The 23,735-nt window shown below is 43.8% G+C and overlaps 1 protein-coding gene across 1 annotated transcript; it reads right to left on the bottom strand.

Moving 5' to 3' along the window:
• Positions 1-832: 832 nt before the first annotated feature.
• LOC311117665 (2-aminoethanethiol dioxygenase-like) lies at positions 833-2,706 on the bottom strand. The gene has a single exon (XM_084192598.1). The coding sequence runs from the start codon at positions 2,451-2,453 to the stop codon at positions 1,689-1,691; it is 765 nt and encodes a 254-aa protein (XP_084048724.1). The 5' UTR covers positions 2,454-2,706; the 3' UTR covers positions 833-1,688.
• Between the last annotated feature and the right edge of the window lie 21,029 nt (positions 2,707-23,735).

The raw sequence follows: 23,735 nt of genomic DNA, 5'->3' as shown, positions 1-23,735 counted from the left end.
ATACTGATGACACTGATGATACTGATGACACTGATGATACTGATGACACTGATGACACTGATGATACTGATGACACTGATGATACTGATGATACTGATGACACTGATGACACTAATGACACTGATGATACTGATGACACTGATGACACTGATGATACTGATGACACGGATGACACTGATGATACTGATGACACTGATGACACTGATGACACTGATGATACTGATGACACTGATAATACTGATGATACTGATGATACTGATGATACTGATGACACTGATGACACTGATGACACTGATGATACTGATGACACTGATGATACTGATGACACTGATGACACTATTGACACTGATGACACTGATGATACTGATGACACTGATGACACTGATGATACTGATGATACTGATGACACTATTGACACTGATGACACTGATGATACTGATGACACTGATGATACTGATGACACTGATGACACTGATGATACTGATGACACTATTGACACTGATGACACTGATGACACTGATGATACTGATGACACTGATGACACTGATGATACTGATGACACTGATGACACTGATGACACTGATGATACTGATGACACTGATGACACTGATGATACTGATGACACTGATAATACTGATGATACTGATGACACTGATGATACTGATGACACTGATGACACTGATGATACTGATGACACTGATGACACTGATGATACTGATGACACTGATGATACTGATGACACTGATGACACTGATGATACTGATGACACTGATGATACTGATGACACTGATGATACTGATGACACTGATGATACTGATGACACTGATGATACTGATGAAGGACCTTATACAGTTTATTGCTCCACAAACATTTAGTAACTAAAACCATCTAAAACAAACATACAGTAGCCTATATACTGACCAATAGGAAGGAGTGATGAGAACAGAGGAGTGATACAGGAAGGAGTGATCAGAACAGAGGAGTGATACAGTAAGGAGTGATGAGAACAGAGGAGTGATACAGGAAGGAGTGATCGGAACAGAGGAGTGATACAGGAAGGAGTGATCAGAACAGAGGAGTGATACAGTAAGGAGTGATGAGAACAGAGGAGTGATACAGGAAGGAGTGATCGGAACAGAGGAGTGATACAGGAAGGAGTGATCAGAACAGAGGAGTGATACAGGAAGGGGGGTATATATCCTGATATATATGCAGTAAGGTTTTGGTAGAACTTTCAGCTGTCCAAAAAAAAAAAAAACCTTAAAGCATAAAACAAAGCTAGAATAAGTGTTTACATACACACATATGTGTTTGGAATAAATCAATGAAAGATAGAAAATGTAGTGTGCACTTGGAAACAAGACATGATAAATGCTTTCTACGTTTACATTCAATACTCACATAAGGCATATCATATATTCAGTTACAAACAATGGTGTTAAGAGCATAGGAAGTTTCTGAGGCTGGTCAGGATGAAAACATCTTCTTTGGAAGTTTGCAGGAGATATAGAAAGTTCAATATTGAAACTAATAAGGTGATTAAAAGCCTATCCCAGACATATCCAAGACACCTGCAGTTCATTCAGTTGCTCCAAATCATGTCCCACTCAAACCGATTCAAAGTATTTTGAAAGTAATTTAGCCCCCCCTATTTGGTCACTGGTATCCCTCCCTTTACAACACAGACATTAGAAGGAGACCTTGGGCCCGAGGTATGGTTCACCCCCACACCAGAAGCCATCAGGCTGGCCTATCTCTAGTAACCACGTCTCTTCCTCCCACTCCTTCTGCGGCTCTACCTTACTGTCTGCGTTGGGAACAGTCTGTAAGACTTGATAATAATGACAGTCCCTCCCATCTTCCGGGTCATACGGAGGTGCCAGGATGTCGAGGAAGACAGCAGGTCCATCCACCGCGTCGATCTGATGCAGGTTCTCCCTATGCGGGGTTAAGATACACGGACTACTGTCATGGGTGAACCACGTGGTGGCCCTGAGCACAGCTCGCCGCAGACAGTCCTTCTGGAACGGCAGCAGCAGCGGGTCGAACTGGGTCTCACTCTCCGACTGGGCCGGAGGTTTATCCAACAGGTCAAAACACCTGATACTGACCTTCCCGTATAGAACCTTCAGCATCCCGTTCATACCCGGGTGGTCGTGGAGCGGGATGGAAGCCCCGCTGTTCAGTAGAAACACCCCCATACTGAACGACTCCGTCTCGCAGATGTGCATGTACTTGACGGGTGGGCTTTGGTCGGAATGGGAGCCGTTCGGTTTCATCTGCGCGATCTTCAGGTCTGCAGCCCTGACTTCGGTCAGCAGGTTGATTAGATCCCCCTGGTTGTCCAAGAATACTTTGTTGTCCCCAATTGCGGATGCATTGAAATCTTTAAATGTGATATTGGCTTGGCTGGCTATTTTCTGAATGAGAGACGTATTGTTATCCCGTGGCATTTTGCAGATGGAGAGACAGAACCGACGCTTATCGATGCTGGTTTTCTTCAGACGCAGCTGAGCAACAGGCAGCAGAAACTAACCGAGTTCAAAACGCTCTTATCTCTGCGAATCTTACACAAGATCGTCACTTCAGGATGGGACCACGTTCAAACTAAGCAAATACGCGTCTAAAGTTATAATGTAACGTTTTCTATGGTAATAAAATACGGTTTTAATGCCAGAGAATATTCACTGTCCAGAATCATTTCCCACCCTATCTGATCCTCACGTTCGCAGTGATAGGGACTGCGTAGAGGAAACAAGGCATTTTGGATCTTGAAGTTTATTTTCAAAGTAGGGAAATATATTTCTGTAATCAACCCCCCCCACCCCCCCCAAAAAACAAAAAACTCTACGATTATCCAATCCCTTCACTCAACAGAAGTTACACCGGGGAAAATATGATTCTCACATACGCTCCTATTACAAGAGAAAAACAATCTTCTCCATTATAAAAGCACTACAATTCCCACCGCCTGTCGGGCTTCCGGAGAGGCATAGAGAGCCAGAGGGGATGGCCAGACAGGCCATTCAACCCGCTCCCCTCCCCCAGTCTATCCCCTCTCTGCCGCTCTCTTCTGGGATGACAGTTTCCCCTTTTTCTCACTTTATTCAGCAACACTGTATGACGTTTTGAGGAGTATCGACTTTGTTACAAATAAATGTTAAGAGTCTAAGGTACTTTACACAAGTAGATTGAGTGCACATATAATGGACAGGTGATACACCACATGTAGCCTGATGGTAAATGGGCTACCTTTGATGGAAAGGACAGCATTCAAAAGATTACAGTCCACTTGATAGCTATTGACAATTTATAGTATTCAAGTGTTATCTGATCAGAGGGAACTGTTTCATGAGTTGTTTTTTTACTGATCATATTAACATATTATTCCAACACATACCAGCGAACATTAGGAGCACAAAAGCTTTAATTATACCCTGTTGCCTCAAATCAATACATGTGAAATCTTGATCATTTATCCATAGAATAATCAGATCAATAGATGACCATTTGGCCATATAATAATCTGCTATAGGTACACTACACTACACTACTCTACCCTACACTATATACCACTACACTACACTATATACCACTACTCTACACTACACTATATACCACTACACTACACTATATACCACTACTCTACACTACACTATATACCACTACACTACACTACACTATATACCACTACACTACACTACACTACACTACTCTACACTACACTATATACCACTACACTACACTACTCTACACTACACTATATACCACTACACTACACTATATACCACTACTCTACACTACACTATATACCACTACACTACACTATATACCACTACTCTACACTACACTATATACCACTACACTACACTATATACCACTACTCTACACTACACTATATACCACTACACTACACTACACTATATACCACTACACTACACTACACTACTCTACCCTACACTATATACAGTGGTCCTCTGTAGCTCAGCTGGTAGAGCACGGCGCTTGTAACGCCAAGGTAGTGGGTTCGATCCCCGGGACCACCCATACACACACAAAAAAAAAAATGTATGCACGCATGACTGTAAGTCGCTTTGGATAAAAGCGTCTGCAAAATGGCATATTATATTATATATTATATTATATATTATTATATTATTATATTATATATTATACCACTACACTACACTATATACCACTACTCTACACTACACTATATACCACTACACTACACTATATACCACTACTCTACACTACACTATATACCACTACACTACACTACACTACACTATATACCACTACACTACACTACACTACACTACACTACTCTACACTACACTACACTATATACCACTACTCTACACTACACTATATACCACTACACTACACTACACTACACTATATACCACTACACTACACTACACTACACTACACTACACTACACTACTCTACACTACACTACACTATATACCACTACTCTACACTACACTATATACCACTACACTACACTATATACCACTACTCTACACTACACTATATACCACTACACTACACTACACTATATACCACTACACTACACTACACTACACTATATACCACTACTCTACACTACACTATATACCACTACACTACACTACACTATATACCACTACACTACACTACACTACACTACACTATATACCACTACACTACACTACACTATATACCACTACACTACACTACTCTACACTACACTACACTATATACCACTACACTACACTGCTCTACACTATATACCACTACACTACACTACTCTACACTACACTACACTATATACCACTACTCTACACTACACTATATACCACTACACTACACTACACTATATACCACTACTCTACACTACACTATATACCACTACACTACACTACTCTACTCTACTCTACTCTACACTACCCTACACTGCTCTACACTACTCTACACTACACTATATACCACTACACTACCCTACACTACTCTACAATACCCTATACTACTCTACACTACACTACACTACACTACTCTACACTACACTATATACCACTACTCTACACTACACTATATACCACTACTCTACACTACACTATATACCACTACACTACTCTATATACCACTACACTACACTACACTACACTACTCTACTCTACACTACCCTACACTGCTCTACACTACACTACACTACACTATATACCACTACACTACACTACACTATATACCACTACTCTACACTACACTATATACCACTACACTACACTACACTATATACCACTACTCTACACTACACTATATACCACTACACTACACTACACTATATACCACTACACTACACTTCACTACACTATATACCACTACACTACACTACACTATATACCACTACACTACTCTACACTACACTACACTATATACCACTACACTACACTGCTCTACACTATATACCACTACACTACACTACTCTACACTACACTACACTATATACCACTACTCTACACTACACTATATACCACTACACTACACTATATACCACTACTCTACACTACACTATATACCACTACACTACACTACTCTACTCTACTCTACACTACCCTACACTGCTCTACACTACTCTACACTACACTATATACCACTACACTACCCTACACTACTCTACAATACCCTACACTACTCTACACTACACTACACTACACTACACTACTCTACACTACACTATATACCACTACACTACACTACACTATATACCACTACTCTACACTACACTATATACCACTACTCTACACTACACTATATACCACTACACTACACTATATACCACTACACTACACTATATACCACTACACTACACTACTCTACTCTACTCTACACTACCCTACACTGCTCTACACTACTCTACACTACACTATATACCACTACACTACACTATATACCACTACACTACACTATATACCACTACACTACACTACACTATATACCACTACACTACACTATATACCACTACACTACACTACACTACTCTACTCTACACTACACTATATACCACTACACTACACTATATACCACTACACTACTCTACTCTACACTACACTATATACCACTACACTATATACCACTACACTACACTACACTACTCTACTCTACACTACACTATATACCACTACACTACACTACACTACACTACTCTACTCTACACAACTCTACACTACCCTACACTGCTCTACACTACTCTACACTACACTATATACCACTACACTACTCTACACAACTCTACACTACACTACACTATATACCACTACACTACACTACACTACTCTACTCTACACTACACTATATACCACTACACTACACTATATACCACTACACTACACTACACTACTCTACTCTACACTACACTATATACCACTACACTACACTACACTACTCTACTCTACACTACACTATATACCACTACACTACACTACACTACACTACTCTACTCTACACAACTCTACACTACACTACACTATATACCACTACACTACACTACACTACTCTACTCTACACTACACTATATACCACTACACTACACTACACTACACTACTCTACTCTACACAACTCTACACTACACTACACTATATACCACTACACTACTCTACTCTACTCTACTCTACTCTACTCTACACTACACTACTCTACTCTACACAACTCTACACTACACTACACTATATACCACTACACTACACTATATACCACTACACTACACTACTCTACACTACACTACACTATATACCACTACACTACACTACTCTACTCTACACTACACTATATACCACTACACTACACTACACTACTCTACTCTACACTACACTATATACCACTACACTACACTACTCTACTCTACACAACTCTACACTACACTATATACCACTACACTACACTACCCTACACTACTCTACACTACCCTACACTGCTCTACACTACTATACACTACACTATATACCACTACACTACTCTACACAACTCTACAATACACTACACTATATACCACTACACTACACTACACTACACTACTCTACTCTACACTACACTATATACCACTACACTACACTACACTACACTACTCTACTCTACACAACTCTACACTACACTACACTATATACCACTACACTACACTACACTACACTACACTACTCTACTCTACACAACTCTACACTACACTACACTATATACCACTACACTACACTACACTACTCTACTCTACACTACACTATATACCACTACACTACACTACACTACACTACTCTACTCTACACAACTCTACACTACACTACACTATATACCACTACACTACACTACACTACACTACTCTACTCTACACAACTCTACACTACACTACACTATATACCACTACACTACACTATATACCACTACACTACACTACACTACTCTACTCTACACTACACTATATACCACTACACTACACTACACTACTCTACTCTACACTACACTATATACCACTACACTACACTACACTACACTACACTACTCTACTCTACACAACTCTACACTACACTACACTATATACCACTACACTACACTACACTACTCTACTCTACACAACTCTACACTACACTACACTATATACCACTACACTACACTATATACCACTACACTACACTACACTACTCTACTCTACACTACACTATATACCACTACACTACACTACCCTACACTACTCTACACTACCCTACACTGCTCTACACTACTCTACACTACACTATATACCACTACACTACCCTACACTACTCTACACTACCCTACACTACTCTACACTACTCTACACTACACTATATACCACTACACTACACTATATACCACTACACTACACAACACTACTCTACTCTACACTACACTATATACCACTACACTACACTACTCTACTCTACTCTACACTACCCTACACTGCTCTACACTACTCTACACTACACTATATACCACTACACTACACTATATACCACTACACGACACTATATACCACTACACTACACTACACTACTCTACTCTACACTACACTATATACCACTACACTACACTATATACCACTACACTACACTACACTACTCTACTCTACACTACACTATATACCACTACACTACACTACACTACTCTACTCTACACTACACTATATACCACTACACTACACTATATACCACTACACTACACTACTCTACTCTACACTACACTATATACCACTACACTACACTACACTACACTACTCTACTCTACACAACTCTACACTACACTACACTATATACCACTACTCTACACTACACTACACTACTCTACTCTACACTACACTATATACCACTACACTACACTACACTACACTACTCTACTCTACACAACTCTACACTACACTACACTACACTACACTACACTACTCTACTCTACACTACACTATATACCACTACACTACACTACACTACTCTACTCTACACTACACTATATACCACTACACTACACTACACTACTCTACTCTACACAACTCTACACTACACTACACTATATACCACTACACTACACTACACTACTCTACTCTACACTACACTATATACCACTACACTACACTATATACCACTACTCTACACTACACTACACTACTCTACTCTACACTACACTATATACCACTACACTACACTACACTACTCTACTCTACTCTACACTACACTATATACCACTACACTACACTATATACCACTACTCTACACTACACTACACTACTCTACTCTACACTACACTATATACCACTACACTACACTACATTACTCTACACTACAGACCACTGCACTACACTACACTACTCGACACTACACTATATACCACTACACTACAGACCACTACACAACACTATATACCACTACACTACACTACTCTACACTACACTATATACCACTACACTACAGACCACTACACAACACTATATACCACTACACTACACTACTCTACTCTACACTACACTACACTACACTACACTACCCTACACTGCTCTACACTACACTACACTATATACCACTACACTACACTACACTACACTACACTATAGACCACTACACAACACTATATACCACTACACTACTCTACTCTACTCTACTCTACCCTACCCTACACTGCTCTACACTACTCTACACTACACTATATACCACTACACTACACTACTCTACACTACACTATATACCACTACACTACACTACACTACTCTACTCTACTCTACACTACACTGCTATACTCTACTCTACACTACACTATATACCACTACACTACACTATATACCACTACTCTACACTACACTACACTACTCTACTCTACACTACACTATATACCACTACACTACACTACACTACTCTACTCTACTCTACTCTACACTATATACCACTACACTACACTATATACCACTACTCTACACTACACTACACTACTCTACTCTACACTACACTATATACCACTACACTACACTACATTACTCTACACTACAGACCACTGCACTACACTACACTACTCTACACTACACTATATACCACTACACTACAGACCACTACACAACACTATATACCACTACACTACACTACTCTACACTACACTATATACCACTACACTACAGACCACTACACAACACTATATACCACTACACTACACTACTCTACTCTACACTACACTACACTACACTACACTACACTACCCTACACTGCTCTACACTACACTACACTATATACCACTACACTACACTACACTACACTATATACCACTACACAACACTATATACCACTACACTACACTACTCTACTCTACTCTACACTACCCTACACTGCTCTACACTACTCTACACTACACTATATACCACTACACTACACTACTCTACACTACACTATATACAGTGGGGAAAAAAAGTATTTAGTCAGCCACCAATTGTGCAAGTTCTCCCACTTAAAACGATGAGAGAGGCCTGTAATTTTCATCATAGGTACACGTCAACTATGACAGACAAAATGAGGAAAACAAATCCAGAAAATCACATTGTAGGATTTTTTATGAATTTATTTGCAAATTATGGTGGAAAATAAATATTTGGTCAATAACAAAAGTTTCTCAATACTTTGTTATATACCCTTTGTTGGCAATGACACAGGTCAAACGTTTTCTGTAAGTCTTCACAAGGTTTTCACACACTGTTGCTGGTATTTTGGCCCATTCCTCCATGCAGATCTCCTCTAGAGCAGTGATGTTTTGGGGCTATCGCTGGGCAACACAGACTTTCAACTCCCTCTAAAGATTTTCTATGGGGTTGAGATCTGGAGACTGGCTAGGCCACTCCAGGACCTTGAAATGCTTCTTACGAAGCCACTCCTTCGTTGCCCGGGCGGTGTGTTTGGGATCATTGTCATGCTGAAATACCCAGCCACGTTTCATCTTCAATGCCCTTGCTGATGGAAGGAGGTTTTCACTCAAAATCTCACGGTACATGGCCCCATTCATTCTTTCCTTTACACGGATCAGTCGTCCTGGTCCCTTTGCAGAAAAACAGCCCCAAAGCATGATGTTTCCACCCCCATGCTTCACAGTAGGTATGGTGTTCTTTGGATGCAACTCAGCATTCTTTGTCCTCCAAACACGACGAGTTGAGTTTTTACCAAAAAGTTCTATTTTGGTTTCATCTGACAATATGATATTCTCCCAATCCTCTTCTGGATCATCCAAATGCACTCTAGCAAACTTCAGACGGGCCTGGACATGTACTGGCTTAAGCAGGGGGACACGTCTGGCACTGCAGTATTTGAGTCCCTGGCGGCGTAGTGTGTTACTGATGGTAGGCTTTGTTACTTTGGTCCCAGCTCTCTGCAGGTCATTCACTAGGTCCCCCCGTGTGGTTCTTGGATTTTTGCTCACCGTTCTTGTGATAATTTTGACCCCACGGGGTGAGATCTTGCGTGGAGCCCCAGATCGAGGGAGATTATCAGTGGTCTTGTATGTCTTCCATTTCCTAATAATTGCTCCCACAGTTGATTTCTTCAAACCAAGCTGCTTACCTATTGCATATTCAGTCTTCCCAGCCTGGTGCAGGTCTACAATTTTGTTTCTGGTGTCCTTTGACAGCTCTTTGGTCTTGGCCATAGTGGAGTTTGGAGTGTGACTGTTTGAGGTTGTGGACAGGTGTCTTTTATACTGATAACAAGTTCAAACAGGTGCCATTAATACAGGTAACGAGTGGAGGACAGAGGAGCCTCTTAAAGAAGAAGTTACAGGTCTGTGAGAGCCAGAAATCTTGCTTGTTTGTAGGTGACCAAATACTTATTTTCCACCATAATTTGCAAATAAATTCATTAAAAATCGTACAATGTGATTTTCTGGATTTTTTCTCCTCAATTTGTCTGTCATAGTTGACGTGTACCTATGATGAAAATTACAGACCTCTCTCATCTTTTTAAGTGGGAGAACTTGCACAATTGGTGGCTGACTAAATACTTTTTTCCCCCACTGTACCACTACACTACTCTACACTACTCTACACTACTCTACACTGCTCTACACTACACTACACTATATACCACTACACTACACTACACTACACTACACTACACTACACTACACTACTCTACACTACTCTACACTACACTATATACCACTACACTACACTACTCTACTCTACACTATATACCACTACACTACACTACTCTACTTTACACTACAGACCACTACTCTACACTACTCTATATACCACTACACTACACTACTCTTCTCTACACTATATACCACTACACTACACAACCCTACACTGCTCTACACTACTCTACACTACACTATATACCACTACACTACACTACTCTACACTACACTATATACCACTACACTACTCTACACTACTCTACACTACACTATATACCACTACACTACACTACTCTACACTACACTATATACCACTACACTACTCTACACTACTCTACACTACTCTATATACCACTACACTACACTATATACCACTACACTACTCTACACTAATCTACACTACTCTACACTACTCTACACTACTCTACACTACTCTACACTACACTACACTACACTACACTACACTACTCTACTCTACACTACACTACACTATATACCACTACACTACTATACTCTACTCTACACTACACTATATACCACTACACTACACTATATACCACTACACTACACTATATACCACTACACTACACTACACTATATACCACTACACTACACTATATACCACTACACTACACTACACTATATACCACTACACTACACTACACTATATACCACTACTCTACACTACACTATATACCACTACACTACACTATATACCACTACACTACACTATATACCACTACACTACACTACACTATATACCACTACACTACACTACACTACTCTACTCTACACTACACTATATACCACTACACTACACTATATACCACTACACTACTCTACACTACACTACTCTACACTACACTATATACCACTACACTACAGACCACTGCACTACACTACACTACTCTACACTACAATATATACCACTACACTACACTATATACCACTACACTACAGACCAATACACAACACTATATACCACTACACTACACTACACTACTCTACACTACTCTACACTACACGATATACCACTACACTACAGACCACTACACAACACTATATACCACTACTCTACACTACACTACTCTACACTACACTACACTACAGACCACTACACTACAGACCACTACACAACACTATATACCACTACACTACACTACACTACACTACACTACTCTACACTATATACCACTAAACTACAGACCACTGCACTACACTACACTACTCTACACTACACTATATACCACTACACTACACTATATACCACTACACTACAGACCACTACACAACACTATATACCACTACACTACACTACACTACTCTACACTACTCTACACTACACGATATACCACTACACTACAGACCACTACACAACACTATATACCACTACTCTACACTACACTACTCTACACTACACTACACTACAGACCACTACACTACACTACACTACACTACACTATATACCACTACACTACACTACACTATATACCACTACACTATATACCGCTACACTACCCTACACTACTCTACACTACACTACACTACACTACACTACACTACAGTACTCTACACTACACTATACTACACCACACGACACTACACTACACTATACTACACTACACTACAGTACTCTACACTACACTATACTACACTACACTACACTACACTGCAGTACTCTACACTACACTATATACCACTACACTATATACCACTACACTACCCTACACTACTCTACACTACACTACACTACACTACACTACTCTACACTACACTATACTTCACTACACTACACTACACTACAGTACTCTACACTACACTATATACCACTACACTATATACCGCTACACTACCCTACACTACTCTACACTACACTACACTACAGTACTCTACACTACACTATACTACACCACACTACACTACACTACACTACACTACACTACACTACAGTACACTATACTACACTACACTATACTACACTACACTACACTACACTACACTACAGTACTCTACACTACACTATATACCACTACACTATATACCACTACACTACCCTACACTACTCTACACTACACTACACTACTCTACACAACACTATACTACACTACACTACACTACACTACACTACACTACAGTACTCTACACTACACTATATACCACTACACTATATACCACTACACTACCCTACACTACTCTACACTACACTATACTACACTACACTACACTACACTACTCTACACTACACTATATACCACTACACTATATACCACTACACTACCCTACACTACTCTACTCTACACTACCCTACCCTACACTACACTACACTACACTACTCTACACTACACTACACCAAACTACACTACAGTACTCTACACTACACTATATACCAATACACTATAGACCACTACACTACACTACACTACACAACACCATACCACACTACACTATACTACACTACCCTATACTACACTACACAACACCATACCACACCACACTATGCCATACTATACTACACTATACTCCACCATACCGCACTATAATATACTACAATATACTACGCCATACTATACTATACTACAATATACTACGCCATACTATACTATACTACACTACACTACCCACCACTATACTACACCACACTATACTACCCACCACTATACTATACTACACTATACTACCCACCACTATACTATACTACACTATACTACACACCACTATACTACACAACACAACACTATACCACACCACACTACACTACACACCACTGTACAACAAAAACTACACCACACACCACTATACTATACTACACTATACTACACTATACACACTATACTACACTATGCTACATTGTACTACAATATACTACAGTATACTACACTGTACTACACTACGCTATACTATACTATACTACACACCACTACACTACACTACACTATACTGTATTATACTATACTATACCACACACCACTACACTATACTACACTACACAACACTATACTACACCACACTACACACCACTATACTACACTACACTATACTACACACCACTACACTAAACTTCACTATACTACACTATACTACAATATCATACAGCATACTACACTGGACTACAATATACTACAATATACTACAATATACTACAATATACTACAATATACTACAATATACTACAATATACTACAATATACTACAACAGACTACACTATACTACACCATACTACAGCATGCTACCATATACCACAGCGTAATATGCTATACTACACTATACTACATTATACTACACTATACTACAATGTACTACACTATACTACAATATAATACACTATACTACACTATACAACTCTATACCACACTATACCACACTATACTACACTATACTACACTATACCACACTATACTACACTATACTACGATATACTACGATATACTACACGATACTACACTACACTACACTACACTACACTACACTATACTACACTATACTACACTACAGTACAGTGCCCCTCTAACCTTGTATCTTTATTCATGAGAGACAGACTGGCACAGAGAGAAGAGCATCCTCTTCAGAAATAATGAGGCCAGCTCATTACGCTAGTGGCACCCTATTCCCCAGAGCCCTGGTCTAGTGTACGTCCCTAGTGGCACCCTATTCCCCAGAGCCCTGGTCTAGTGTACGTCCCTAGTGGCACCCTATTCCCCAGAGCCCTGGTCTAGTGTACGTCCCTAGTGGCACCCTATTCCCCAGAGCCCTGGTCTAGTGTACGTCCCTAGTGGCACCCTATTCCCCAGAGCCCTGGTCTAGTGTACGCCCCTAGTGGCACCCTATTCCCCAGAGCCCTGGTCTAGTGTACGTCCCTAGTGGCACCCTATTCCCCAGAGCCCTGGTCTAGTGTACGTCCCTAGTGGCACCCTATTCCCCAGAGCCCTGGTCTAGTGTACGTCCCTAGTGGCACCCTATTCCCCAGAGCCCTGGTCTAGTGTACGTCCCTAGTGGCACCCTATTCCCCAGAGCCCTGGTCTAGTGTACATCCCTAGTGGCACCCTATTCCCCAGAGCCCTGGTCTAGTGTACGTCCCTAGTGGCACCCTATTCCCCAGAGCCCTGGTCTAGTGTACGTCCCTAGTGGCACCCTATTCCCCAGAGCCCTGGTCTAGTGTACGTCCCTAGTGGCACCCTATTCCCCAGAGCCCTGGTCTAGTGTACGTCCCTAGTGGCACCCTATTCCCCAGAGCCCTGGTCTAGTGTACGCCCCTAGTGGCACCCTATTCCCCAGAGCCCTGGTCTAGTGTACGTCCCTAGTGGCACCCTATTCCCCAGAGCCCTGGTCTAGTGTACGCCCCTAGTGGCACCCTATTCCCCAGAGCCCTGGTCTAGTGTACGTACCTAGTGGCACCCTATTCCCCAGAGCCCTGGTCTAGTGTACGTCCCTAGTGGCACCCTATTCCCCAGAGCCCTGGTCTAGTGTACGTCCCTAGTGGCACCCTATTCCCCAGAGCCCTGGTCTAGTGTACGTCCCTAGTGGCACCCTATTCCCCAGAGCCCTGGTCTAGTGTACGTCCCTAGTGGCACCCTATTCCCCAGAGCCCTGGTCTAGTGTACGTCCCTAGTGGCACCCTATTCCCCAGAGCCCTGGTCTAGTGTACGCCCCTAGTGGCACCCTATTCCCCAGAGCCCTGGTCTAGTGTACGTCCCTAGTGGCACCCTATTCCCCAGAGCCCTGGTCTAGTGTACGCCCCTAGTGGCACCCTATTCCCCAGAGCCCTGGTCTAGTGTACGTCCCTAGTGGCACCCTATTCCCCAGAGCCCTGGTCTAGTGTACGCCCCTAGTGGCACCCTATTCCCCAGAGCCCTGGTCTAGTGTACGTCCCTAGTGGCACCCTATTCCCCAGAGCCCTGGTCTAGTCCCTAGTGGCACCCTATTCCCCAGAGCCCTGGTCTAGTGTACGTCCCTAGTGGCACCCTATTCCCCAGAGCCCTGGTCTAGTGTACGTCCCTAGTGGCACCCTATTCCCCAGAGCCCTGGTCTAGTGTACGTCCCTAGTGGCACCCTATTCCCCAGAGCCCTGGTCTAGTGTACGTCCCTAGTGGCACCCTATTCCCCAGAGCCCTGGTCTAGTGTACGTACCTAGTGGCACCCTATTCCCCAGAGCCCTGGTCTAGTGTACGTCCCTAGTGGCACCCTATTCCCCAGAGCCCTGGTCTAGTGTACGTCCCTAGTGGCACCCTATTCCCCAGAGCCCTGGTCTAGTGTACGTCCCTAGTGGCACCCTATTCCCCAGAGCCCTGGTCTAGTGTACGCCCCTAGTGGCACCCTATTCCCCAGAGCCCTGGTCTAGTGTACGTCCCTAGTGGCACCCTATTCCCCAGAGCCCTGGTCTAGTGTACGTCCCTAGTGGCACCCTATTCCCCAGAGCCCTGGTCTAGTGTTCGTCCCTAGTGGCACCCTATTTCCCAGAGCCCTGGTCTAGTGTACGTCCCTAGTGGCACCCTATTCCCCAGAGCCCTGGTCTAGTGTACGTCCCTAGTGGCACCCTATTCCCCAGAGCCCTGGTCTAGTGTACGTCCCTAGTGGCACCCTATTCCCCAGAGCCCTGGTCTAGTGTACGTCCCTAGTGGCACCCTATTCCCCAGAGCCCTGGTCTAGTGTACGTCCCTAGTGGCACCCTATTCCCCAGAGCCCTGGTCTAGTGTACGTCCCTAGTGGCACCCTATTCCCCAGAGCCCTGGTCTAGTGTACGTCCCTAGTGGCACCCTATTCCCCAGAGCCCTGGTCTAGTGTACGCCCCTAGTGGCACCCTATTCCCCAGAGCCCTGGTCTAGTGTACGTCCCTAGGCACCCTATTCCCCAGAGCCCTGGTCTAGTGTACGTCCCTAGTGGCACCCTATTCCCCAGAGCCCTGGTCTAGTGTACGTCCCTAGGCACCCTATTCCCCAGAGCCCTGGTCTATTGTATGTCCCTAGTGGCACCCTATTCCCCAGAGCCCTGGTCTAGTGTACGTCCCTAGTGGCACCCTATTCCCCAGAGCCCTGGTCTAGTGTACGTCCCTAGGCACCCTATTCCCCAGAGCCCTGGTCTAGTGTACGTCCCTAGTGGCACCCTATTCCCCAGAGCCCTGGTCTAGTGTACGTCCCTAGGCACCCTATTCCCCAGAGCCCTGGTCTATTGTACGTCCCTAGTGGCACCCTATTCCCCAGAGCCCTGGTCTAGTGTACGTCCCTAGTGGCACCCTATTCCCCAGAGCCCTGGTCTAGTGTACGTCCCTAGTGGCACCCTATTCCCCAGAGCCCTGGTCTAGTGTACGCCCCTAGTGACACCCTATTCCCCAGAGCCCTGGTCTAGTGTACGTCCCTAGTGGCACCCTATTCCCCAGAGCCCTGGTCTAGTGTACGTCCCTAGTGGCACCCTATTCCCCAGAGCCCTGGTCTAGTGTACGTCCCTAGTGGCACCCTATTCCCCAGAGCCCTGGTCTAGTGTACGTCCCTAGTGGCACCCTATTCCCCAGAGCCCTGGTCTAGTGTACGTCCCTAGTGGCACCCTATTCCCCAGAGCCCTGGTCTAGTGTACGTCCCTAGTGGCACCCTATTCCCCAGAGCCCTGGTCTAGTGTACGTCCCTAGTGGCACCCTATTCCCCAGAGCCCTGGTCTAGTGTACGCCCCTAGTGGCACCCTATTCCCCAGAGCCCTGGTCTAGTGTACGTCCCTAGTGGCACCCTATTCCCCAGAGCCCTGGTCTAGTGTACGTCCCTAGTGGCACCCTATTCCCCAGAGCCCTGGTCTAGTGTACGTCCCTAGTGGCACCCTATTCCCCAGAGCCCTGGTCTAGTGTACGTCCCTAGTGGCACCCTATTCCCCAGAGCCCTGGTCTAGTGTACGTCCCTAGTGGCACCCTATTCCCCAGAGCCCTGGTCTAGTGTACGTCCCTAGTGGCACCCTATTCCCCAGAGCCCTGGTCTAGTGTACGTCCCTAGTGGCACCCTATTCCCCAGAGCCCTGGTCTAGTGTACGCCCCTAGTGGCACCCTATTCCCCAGAGCCCTGGTCTAGTGTACGTCCCTAGTGGCACCCTATTCCCCAGAGCCCTGGTCTAGTGTACGTCCCTAGTGGCACCCTATTCCCCAGAGCCCTGGTCTAGTGTACGTCCCTAGTGGCACCCTATTCCCCAGAGCCCTGGTCTAGTGTACGTCCCTAGTGGCGCCCTATTCCCCAGAGCCCTGGTCTAGTCCCTAGTGGCACCCTATTCCCCAGAGCCCTGGTCTAGTGTACGTCCCTAGTGGCACCCTATTCCCCAGAGCCCTGGTCTAGTGTACGTCCCTAGTGGCACCCTATTCCCCAGAGCCCTGGTCTAGTGTACGTCATTACATAGGGAATAGGGTGCTAAACATGCAACACTTCCTGTTGGTCTAATTCAGTCAGGCCCTCTAAATGGTCCATATGAAAATACATTGCTTAGAGACATCACTGTCTCCGCTACCATCATCACTGTGTTTAGGCACGGTCATCACTGTCTCCGCTACCATCATCACTGTGTTTAGGCACGGTCCTGCTGGTTCACCACCACGTCTCAGATAAGACCATGAACGCACGCTTTATGCTGCCCTCACTGATTAAATATTAGTTGATGATGAAGACATGAAATGGTTAACAATGACTAAATACCCTCATTTTATGGAGATAAGTGATTTATTTCATATGTTACTATATTATACATGGCCAGCTTTCAATTATTTTAGATCTAAATTTAACAAACAAATTCTGTTATTTACTGATTTCAACATGCAGTCTTGTGGGTGACATCACTGGATAAAGGATACAAGCTATTCTACTAAATACATTTTTAGACCAGGGTCCTTTATCTCAAAAGAAGAATCTATCTGTTCTAAACAAAGGGAAAAAAAAGACAACGTTATATTGTGGCTGTTTAAAATGTGCATGACTAACATAGCCCAGAAGTCAAGCGGAGAGGCTCACATACTTCCCTCAGAGTTCTGGCCAAGAATCCTGACTGAGCAGAGGGACTCTTCTGTCCTCCGGAATCAGCATTCTGGACAATAAGACAATCTGAGTGCTTATGGATCCCCAAGTCAACGTCCTCTTTGTCTCTCTCAATATGCTGCCTGTTCTGCTCTGATCCCTGTTATTATTATTTCCCACTTTCCATCCCGGGGCCTTTCAGTGTGGCCCCTGCCATTAAGGGCCCTTTTGATTCACTAACCAAAGACAGCTCTGTTGTTGGAAGCATCTTAACAATTTCTGCAAAATAATGAAAATTCATAAGTCGTCAGCCGGCTGGGGAAATGTCTGCATAACTTTAGAGCCAGACGCAATACAAATATTTGTTATTTACATTGGAAAGGTGCATTCCTTCTGAAAGGTCTTCTCTGTGATTCTAACAGTGGATGAATGGACGGTTGTTCCTCACATTCGTCATCTCATTATCAGATAGAACGTTCCAGGAGAATTGTTCCATAGTTGTTCTCAGAATGATGTACCTTGCCGAAGTGTTTACAGGTAAATAATGTGTGGCTACATAACCTCAACATTCTCAAAGTAGTTTTTTGATATTTTCTATAATTTCAGAATACTAGCATTTAGAATTTCACAATGACACTTCATTCATCTTACTGTTATCATTCACTATCTATTACGTTCAATGTTACATTTTTTCTAGACGAACCACAACTTTCTCATGTGTGATATGCCACCCAACACTAATGATAAGAAAGGACACTCTGTCCCACTGTTTCCTGTGTATCTGACACCACAACCTGTTTCCTGTATATATAACACCACAACCTGTTTCCTGTATATCTGACACCACAATCTGTTTCCTGTATATCTGACACCACAACTGTTTCCTGTGTATCTGACACCACAACCTGTTTCCTGTATATATAACACCACAATCTGTTTCCTGTATATCTGACACCACAACCTGTTTCCTGTATATCTGACACCACAATCTGTTTCCTGTATATCTGACACCACAATCTGTTTCCTGTATATCTGACACCACAACCTGTTTCCTATATATATAACACCTCAACTGTTTCCTGTATACCTGACACCACAACCTGTTTCCTGTATATATAACACCACAATTTGTTTCCTGTATATCTGACACCACAATCTGTTTCCTGTATATCTGACACCACAACCTGTTTCCTGTGTATCTGGCACCACAATCTGTTTCCTGTATACTCTGACACCAGAATCTGTTTCCTGTATATTCTGACACCACAACCTGCTTCCTGTTTATCTGACACCACAATCTGTTTATAATAATAATAATAATAATATGCCATTTAGCAGACGCTTTTATCCAAAGCGACTTACAGTCATGCGTGCATACATTTTTTTTTGTGTATGGGTGGTCCCGGGGATCGAACCCACTACCTTGGCGTTATAAGCGCCGTGCTCTACCAGCTGAGCTACAGAGGACCTCTATATCTGACACCACAACCTGTTTCCTGTGTATCTGACACCACAATCTGTTTCCTGTATATCTGACACCACCATCTGTTTCCTGTATATCTGACACCACAACCTGTGTCCTGTATGTCTGACACCACAACCTGTTTCCTGTGTATCTGGCACCATAATATGTTTCCTATATACTCTGACACCACAACCTGCTTCCTGTATATCTGACACCACAATCTGTTTCCTGTATATCTGACACCATAATCCGTTTCCTGAATATCTGACACCAGAATCGGTTTCCTGTGTATATGGCACCAGAATTCGTTACCTGTATATCTGACACCAGAATCGGTTTCCTGTATATCTGACACCAGAATATGTTTCCTGTATATCTGACACCATAATATGTTTCCTGTATATCTGACACCATAATCCGTTTCCTTTATATCTGACACCAGAATCGGTTTCCTGTGTATCTGGCACCATACTCCGTTTCCTGTATATCTGACACCAGAATATGTTTCCTGTATATCTGACACCAGAATCTGTTTCCTGTATATCTGACACCAGAATCTGTTTCCTGTATATCGGACACCCGAATCTGTTTCCTGTATATCGGACACCCAAATCTGTTTCCTGTATAGTCTGACACCAGAATCTGTTTCCTGTATACTCTGACACCAGAATCTGTTTCCTGTATATCTGACACCAGAATCTGTTTCCTGTATACTCTGACACCAGAATCTGTTTCCTGTATATCTGACACCAGAACATGTTTCCTGTATACTCTGACACCAGAATCTGTTTCCTGTATACTCTGACACCAGAATCTGTTTCCTGTATATCTGACACCAGAATCTGTTTCCTGTATATCTGACACCAGAATCTGTTTCCTGTATATCTGACACCAGAATCTGTTTCCTGTATATCTGACACCAGAATCTAAAGTCACCAGTTCCATCCCTCTGCATCCCCCATTGCACCCTGAAGTATTCCTTATGTAGGGGACCCACAGGGCTCTGGTCTAAAGCAGTGCCCAATATAGGGAATACGGACCCACAGGGCTCTGGTCTAAAGCAGTGCCCAATATAGGGAATACGGACCCACAGGGCTCTGGTCTAAAGCAGTGCCCAATATAGGGAATACGGACCCACAGGGCTCTGGTCTAAAGCAGTGCCCAATATAGGGAATACGGACCCACAGGGCTCTGGTCTAAAGCAGGGCCCAATATAGGGAATACGGACCCACAGGGCTCTGGTCTAAAGCAGTGCCCAATATAGGGAATACGGACCCACAGGGCTCTGGTCTAAAGCAGTGCCCAATATAGGGAATACGGACCCACAGGGCTCTGGTCTAAAGCAGTGCCCAATATGGGGAATACGGACCCACAGGGCTCTGGTCTAAAGCAGGGCCCAATATAGGGAATACGGACCCACAGGGCTCTGGTCTAAAGCAGTGCCCAATATAGGGAATACGGACCCACAGGGCTCTGGTCTAAAGCAGTGCCCAATATAGGGAATACGGACCCACAGGGCTCTGGTCTAAAGCAGGGCCCAATATAGGGAATACGGACCCACAGGGCTCTGGTCTAAAGCAGGGCCCAATATAGGGAATACGGACCCACAGGGCTCTGGTCTAAAGCAGGGCCCAATATAGGGAATACGGACCCACAGGGCTCTGGTCTAAAGCAGTGCCCAATATAGGGAATACGGACCCACAGGGCTCTGGTCTAAAGCAGTGCCCAATATAGGGAATACGGACCCACAGGGCTCTGGTCTAAAGCAGTGCCCAATATAGGGAATACGGACCCACAGGGCTCTGGTCTAAAGCAGTGCCCAATATAGGGAATACGGACCCACAGGGCTCTGGTCTAAAGCAGTGCCCAATATAGGGAATACGGACCCACAGGGCTCTGGTCTAAAGCAGGGCCCTATATAGGGAATACGGACCCACAGGGCTCTGGTCTAAAGCAGGGCCCAATATAGGGAATACGGACCCACAGGGCTCTGGTCTAAAGCAGTGCCCAATATAGGGAATACGGACCCACAGGGCTCTGGTCTAAAGCAGTGCCCAATATAGGGAATACGGACCCACAGGGCTCTGGTCTAAAGCAGTGCCCAATATAGGGAATACGGACCCACAGGGCTCTGGTCTAAAGCAGGGCCCTATATAGGGAATACGGACCCACAGGGCTCTGGTCTAAAGCAGGGCCCAATATAGGGAATACGGACCCACAGGGCTCTGGTCTAAAGCAGTGCCCAATATAGGGAATACGGACCCACAGGGCTCTGGTCTAAAGCAGGGCCCAATATAGGGAATACGGACCCACAGGGCTCTGGTCTAAAGCAGGGCCCAATATAGGGAATACGGACCCACAGGGCTCTGGTCTAAAGCAGGGCCCAATATAGGGAATACGGACCCACAGGGCTCTGGTCTAAAGCAGTGCCCAATATAGGGAATACGGACCCACAGGGCTCTGGTCTAAAGCAGTGCCCAATATAGGGAATACGGACCCACAGGGCTCTGGTCTAAAGCAGGGCCCAATATAGGGAATACGGACCCACAGGGCTCTGGTCTAAAGCAGGGCCCAATATAGGGAATACGGACCCACAGGGCTCTGGTCTAAAGCAGGGCCCAATATAGGGAATACGGACCCACAGGGCTCTGGTCT

This window comes from Coregonus lavaretus (assembly GCF_964263955.1).
Source record: "Coregonus lavaretus genome assembly, contig: HAP1_SCAFFOLD_764, whole genome shotgun sequence".
Classification (NCBI taxonomy): Eukaryota; Metazoa; Chordata; class Actinopteri; order Salmoniformes; family Salmonidae; genus Coregonus; species Coregonus lavaretus.
Note: the sequence above shows the minus strand (reverse complement) of the source record. Positions and strands in the feature narration are given on the sequence as shown.